This window comes from Cinclus cinclus, chromosome 5, assembly GCF_963662255.1.
Source record: "Cinclus cinclus chromosome 5, bCinCin1.1, whole genome shotgun sequence".
In the NCBI taxonomy this organism is placed as follows: domain Eukaryota; kingdom Metazoa; phylum Chordata; class Aves; order Passeriformes; family Cinclidae; genus Cinclus; species Cinclus cinclus.
In genome coordinates this window covers 5,358,914-5,365,003 of record NC_085050.1, presented here as the reverse complement: position 1 = coordinate 5,365,003, position 6,090 = coordinate 5,358,914, and the positions used below count along the sequence as shown (strand labels likewise).

Genomic DNA, 6,090 nt, shown 5'->3' with positions numbered 1-6,090 from the left:
GGGACTGAACCTCCTGCTAGCTGGCACCACGCTGGAACCAGTCCCACCTCTTTTACAGTTGCAAGTTTTCATTTTTTTCTAAACCAGCCTGAAAAAGGACAGTTACGATTGAGACGGTTGAGAAAAAAAATATGAAAACAGAGTGCCCACACTGCAGTGAGAAACAGGTCAGATGAGTCTCTTTAGGGAGCAAAGCAGGTTTTTTTTCTGTCCTACTGTGAAGATGAATTTTTTCATATATTTTTGCACCTTTTATCTCAACTGATATGAAAGAAAAACCTGCCTCCCATGGAGTTTTAAAATACTTCAAACATACTGATGAACAAGCAGGCCAATATCTAACAATTGTTAATATTTTATTCCCAACAGCTGTTCAGCCTGAAAAGTTTCAGTAATACACTAAAAACAAAAACAAAAGCAACAAAAAATTCAAAACAAATAAAACAACAAAAAGGGGGGAAAACCAAGTAAAATAAACTTTAACAAAGTTTAAAACACATTATAAATAAGAACAGCTCCAGAGCATAATTTACAAATATAAAATCACATAGAAACGTATGTACAGAAGAGTTACATTACGTACAAATATGTATAAAAATACCCCAGTGTTTACTCTTGTGCTAAAGCTGCATGGCTAGAGTTATCTTTGGTACTAAGCTCAGGGAAAGAAGATTGTTTTACAAGACATGGCCCTGCTGTACAATATGCCAGACACAGGAAGACCCTCCATGGGTTTGAGGAGGTTTTGGGTGGGTGTTTATACAGGGTATTCCCTTGCGCATTGCATATTGCAGGATCAGGGCACAAGCAAGGGCTTACAGAGGCAATGGCTGGCAGAAGTTTTTTAATACATTGTACAAGGCACTTCATAAGAAATCTCTTCATTTTTTTTTCCTGCTCTCTTCTAAGACTCACTGGATGTCTATGCTTGGCTCTTGCCAATACCACTTTATGGCTATGGTTTTTAAACTTGTTCTACATTCAGGATTAGAAACTTCTGAAAACATTAATTCAGTTCACGCCTGCAGAATTTAGATGGCAAACCATCTACACCACCTAACATTTTCCTGGCTGGGGAAAAAATTTTGCATCTGCCTTCTGCTGGTGCTTAAGGGGTGTTATTTTGAAAGGTGAGAAGATCAGTAGTCCTGGAAGAACACCTGGGAAGTGTCCACGTTGAAATGACGTTTGCAAAAGCGCACGGTCCGACTCCCATTCCCTTTGCAGTGCTGGCCAGCTGCCCCAGCACCCTACACCTCTGTCCCATCCCGTGTGTAGATGAGGCTGTTGACTGTGAAGTTGTAGTAGTGGTTGTACTGGGCTCCCTGGCTGCCGCTGCTGGGGTGGAAGGAGCTGTAGTAGGCAGGGGAAGGTCCCGCGACCCGCTGCAGCTGGTCTGGTGAAGGCACCTCCTGAGAAGAGCTGCTGGAAGGGGTGAAAGTGCTGCTGCTCAGCTGTCCAGCAGAGAAGTTCCTGTGATGCAGGTCACTGCTGAGACCCCCCGTCAGCCGGCTGCCTCCGCCGCTCAGGGAGCTCATGCCGCTGAAGAAGGTGCTGAGACAGCTGGGCGTGGATGAAATGATACTGGAGGGAGAGGAGCTTTTGGGATGGTCCCTGGCAGAGGGCGAGGGGTCCAGCTCTGGGGGTGGGCTGTTTCCACACGGTTTGCCTGTGGTTGGGATGGGTCGCTCTTCCTCGGCCTTCAGGCCCCCTAGGGAGGAGGCTGCAGAGGCGGTCGCAGGGGCATTGGGCTCAGAGCGCCGCTTGCGTTTGCGACGGAAGTTCCCGTTGTCAAACATCTTCTCACAGTTGGGATCTAAGGTCCAGTAGTTTCCCTTCCCTGGTGTAAAACAGGAAACACAAGAGAGAAAGTCAGCTTCTGTGACAGCGAGCCTCGCTGCTGACAGATAAGCAGCATCCGTGTCTTGTCCAACCGGCACAGAAGCCGCATCTCTCCTGCACCTGTTCCTCCTCCCTCTGCTGTCCAGTACATAGATCCAAAACCTGTCTCCAGGACATTTCCACCTCCATCCCGCTAATGCCCAAGTCAACCTTAAGGCCACACAGAAGAGGAGAACCTCTACATCCCAAAGCATAAACAGATGTGTACATTTAGCTAAAGAGAATGTGAAGAGGGGCTTCCCTTGCTCTGGCTGCCTCACAGAGGCTGGGGCACTTGCAGCCGTCCCAGCAATGGGTGACAAGGCAGCGCCCGGGCAATGGCTCATAGACAATCTGATGGAGAGGTGGGCTGGCACACTCAGGCACTCCACGGCAGCGCAACAGCACTGAGCTGCGGGGACTACAGACAAGCTGCCCCTCGCACAAGCCTTGGTGCGAGGTGCTGTGGTGGCATCAGCAGTCCCCAGTCGCCTCCTGCCCACGGCCGGGACGGGCGCAGTGACCCCACAAGGTCCCGAGTGGCTCCAGCCCGGGCCGGACCAGCGCTGTCCGGGCGCGCCTCCGCCCACTCCCGGGTACCGGCTGTGCCCCGGGGCCGGCCCCGACAGCGGCGGGCAGGGAGGGGAGCCGTGAATCACGGGCCGAAGGAGCCGGACCTTGCACAACCGGCGCTCCCGGGCGGCTCGGGGAAGGGGCGAGGGCTGGGGCAGGCCGGCCCCCGCCTACACCTCCCGCGGGGCAGCGCCGGGCCGGGCTGGGGCGAACGGGGACAGTCACATCACAGAGCCCGGGTCAGGGGACGGGGGAGCGCGGTGTCCTCACCGCGCTGGCCCCGACGGGACGAGGAGCGCGGTCTCATCACGGCATCCGACTAGAAGGCATGGAGAAACGCGGTCTCATCATAGCGCGGGCCCCGAGGGGACGGGGAACGCGGTGTCAGGACGGCTCCCGACTAGCAGGGGACAGGGGACCCGCCGGCCACGGGGACGCTGCCCCTCTCTCACGGCGGTGCCGGTGTCCGCCCGCGCCGTTCCCCGCCGCCCAGCCATCCCTCCCGCCCGGCGCGGCACCTCACCGGGGTCATCCTCGTCGCGGGGCACCTTGCGGAAGCAGTCATTGAGGCTGAGGTTGTGGCGGATGCTGTTCTGCCACCCGGCCTTGCTGCGCTTGTAGAAGGGGAAGTTCTCGGCCACGTACTGGTAGATGTGGCTGAGGGTGAGCTTCCTCTCGGGCGCGCTCTGGATGGCCATGGCGATCAGCGCCGAGTACGAGTAAGGCGGCCGCACCAGCTTCAGCAGCTCCTCCTGGCTGGCCAGGCTCAGCCAGCTCAGCTCCGCGCCGCCCGCCGACGGCGAGCCGGGCGCCGGGGGCGAGCCCACGAGCTGCCCGCCCCGCGAGCAGCCGTACGAGGCGGGCGGCAGGAACGGAGCGGCGGCGGCGGCGGCGCCGGGCGGGCCCTGCAGGTAGGGCGAGGGGCTGTTCATGCCCCACAGGTACCCGGCGTTGGCGGGAGCCCCGTAGTCCCCCAGCGCGTACCCGCCCGCCCGCTGCCCCGAGGAGGCGGCGGCGGCGGCGGCGGCGGCGGCGGCCGCGGCGGCGGCGGCGGCGGCGCCGGGCGGGTGAAGGCTGGGCTGGGGGTAGACGCTGAAGTTCTCGCTGCAGTACACGGCCATGTCGGGGGCTTCCTGCGCGCTGCGGGGCTGCGGGGGCGCGGGGGCGGCCGCCGGCGCCGAGGCTCTGGGCTGCGCCTGCTGCAAATCACCGGCGCTCATAATCCCTGGCCATGCAGGGCGGCCGGCGCTCCCCCCCGCTCCCGTCCTCTCCCGGCGACACCCCCCGCCCCGCGGCGCCGGTGGCCCTGGACCAAAAACTCCCGGGGGGCTGCGGCGCGGCGCCCTTATAGGCGCTGCCGTGCGCCCGGACTCCCCGCCCGCGGCCGGGGCCGGGGCTGGGCGGGCGGCAGCGCGCAGGGAGCAGCCAGTAGCGCGGCTCGGCGGCGGGCAGGGAGGCGGAGGGGGGCAAGGCCGGGCCCCGAGAGCGGCGATGGGGGAGGGACCAGCGGGGGAGCTGCGGGAGGCGCCAGGGATTTGGCTCCCGGCAGCGCGGGGGCAGCATCCCCGAGCCGGACCCACCCCCTCCCTGTGCTGTGCCCGTCCCCCCCCCTCCGCGACCTGGGGGTCTCTCCCGGCCCTGCCCGATCGCCCCCGCGCCGCCGTCCCCTTTCCCGGAGCTGTCCGCGCTGTCCCGGCGCTCGGGGATGCTATCCCGCTTTCCCGCGGATGCGATCGGCCCCGACGCTGAGGTCGGAGGGGGATGAGCATCTCTGCGGTTCCCCCGACGGGAACGCCAAGGGAGGAATTCGCTTAAACTCTGTTCTTGAAGTGTAGTTTTGCCGCCCAACAGCCCCCCAAAATCCAGGGCTGAGATCGCAGTCCATCAGCTTTGGATAAGGAATTGCTTTGGATAAGGAAATGCCCGAAATTAAACAAACAAACAAACAAACAAACAAACAGCACCGGCGTTTTCGCTCGTACCGCGGGCGGAATGGGCTGGAGGGCGCGGGGCGAGATTGAGTGAATAAAAGTTATTTTCTCCTTGGTGCTCCGGGGCAGCGTGACAGAAAGGGCATCCTTTTGCAGAGAAAAAGCTCTCGGTGCTCATAACGATCCCGAAACCCGGGACCTACACAGGGGCCAACTCCGGCAAATGTTCTGGTCCGGGGCAAAGCGCACGTGTAACAACAGAAATACTGTCAGTGGTGTGGGAGGATTAGGTACTTTGTCTAAATAACAGGTACATGAGATCTACATTTCATTCCCCGTTCTTAAATTGAGTTGTTATTCAATTTTCTGCTCGTAAAAATGCTAAAAAGTGCCCTTTCCTGGTGTACACATGAAGTGCTCTCTGCAAGCGCCGGGTGTCTTGGTCTGACAACAGGATTTGGGGCAGAGAGGAGAGTTTGGGAAAAGTGTATGCATTTTATGTCTTCCATGAAAGAGTTATAAAAAACACACGTAAAGCAGTGAAGCTTTCCCGAGCTGATTCCAATCCCAAATTTTCATCCCCTGTGTGATTTGAGCAATGATATAATACCCGAAAGATTTTCAACTTTGTATTTCGTTTTAATACAAGTGAACAAACTTATTTTTTGAGACAGAAAATAACTTAAAAGTGGTTGGATTAAAGAATTAAGATTTGGGGTTTTCTCCTTTAATCATAAAGAGAGGTCTTTGGGTGATTTGTTGAGTTTTTTTGTTTTCTTGGGTTTTGTTCGTGTGCGTGTTTTTTTTTCTTTTTCTTTTTCTGTTGTTATTTTGTTGCCATCCCTATTACTGTTGCTGATTTTATTTTGCATCCCTTGGGGAAGGAGCTTTCGGTGTGTATTGGATACCCAGAACAGCAGGAGAAAAGTTTACATTACGTTTCACAAGATGCATTTTCCCTTCTCGGCTTCCTTCTCTTTAAGGTTTGTAACAGCTCCTCATCTTTTTTAGAGCAGGGTCGCGCTGGAAAATGCTGGTTTGGAGTCTGACGGGACAACAGGCATCCAAACTAAGCATTTTACGGGGAAATCACATCTAGAAAGAACGTTTAAATAACAAGAAACAGGTAGACTTTTGAAAAACATTTTCCCTCTGAGTCTGAAGAGCTAAACCGAAAATACTATTCTCTAAAATTACAACAAATCCGTGTTTATCCGTTTGGCCAAAAGCTCCGCGATCGTTGCAGGAGGGAGAGGAGCAGTCAGTGGTATTGCCGTATCGCTCGACATTGAGGTTTTTGCTCGAGGGATTTGACGTTTTTGGGCAAAGGCAGAGCCATCTAGAGGAACAGCCCGGCTATGGCGAGGTGGGGAAGGCAGTTTCCCTCACAGGCATGAGGTGCTGCCTTCGAGCTTCCCTTAGCTGATTCCCCTGCCTCCAACAAAGGAAACGGGTTAGAAAATAATGCTGAATTAGCTCTAATAAAAATACGTGTCCTCAGAAAACTCCAGCTCGCTTTACCAAATAGTAAGGAATGTGAAACAAAAATAGCTGTAGAGAGTTATTACATAGCTGGGATGGCTTGGATATGCAAACCAACACTTAATTTAAAGAGTAGAGAGAATAAAGCTTTGATGGTGTGACGGCTGTAAAAAGATTTAATTTTCTTAATGCATTTATCCTGCAAGTAGCGTTCAGTGTTGCC

General features: G+C 55.4%; 1 protein-coding gene across 1 annotated transcript; it reads right to left on the bottom strand.

Annotated features, from left to right (window-relative positions):
- Positions 1-1,250: 1,250 nt before the first annotated feature.
- On the bottom strand, positions 1,251-3,674 carry FOXI3 (forkhead box I3). Its single transcript, XM_062493307.1, has 2 exons — positions 2,978-3,674; positions 1,251-1,840 (listed from the first exon to the last, which is right to left on the bottom strand). The coding sequence occupies exons 1-2, from the start codon at positions 3,672-3,674 to the stop codon at positions 1,251-1,253; spliced, it is 1,287 nt and encodes a 428-aa protein (XP_062349291.1).
- Between the last annotated feature and the right edge of the window lie 2,416 nt (positions 3,675-6,090).

Bases quoted from the DNA above. Each gene is read 5' to 3' on its own strand.
- FOXI3 (XM_062493307.1), bottom strand. From the start codon at position 3,674: ATGAGCGCCGGTGATTTGCAGCAGGCGCAGCCCAGAGCCTCGGCGCCG. The intron at 1,841-2,977 runs GTGAGGTGCCGC...GTTTTACACCAG, and splicing joins CCGCGACGAGGATGACCCCG to GGAAGGGAAACTACTGGACC.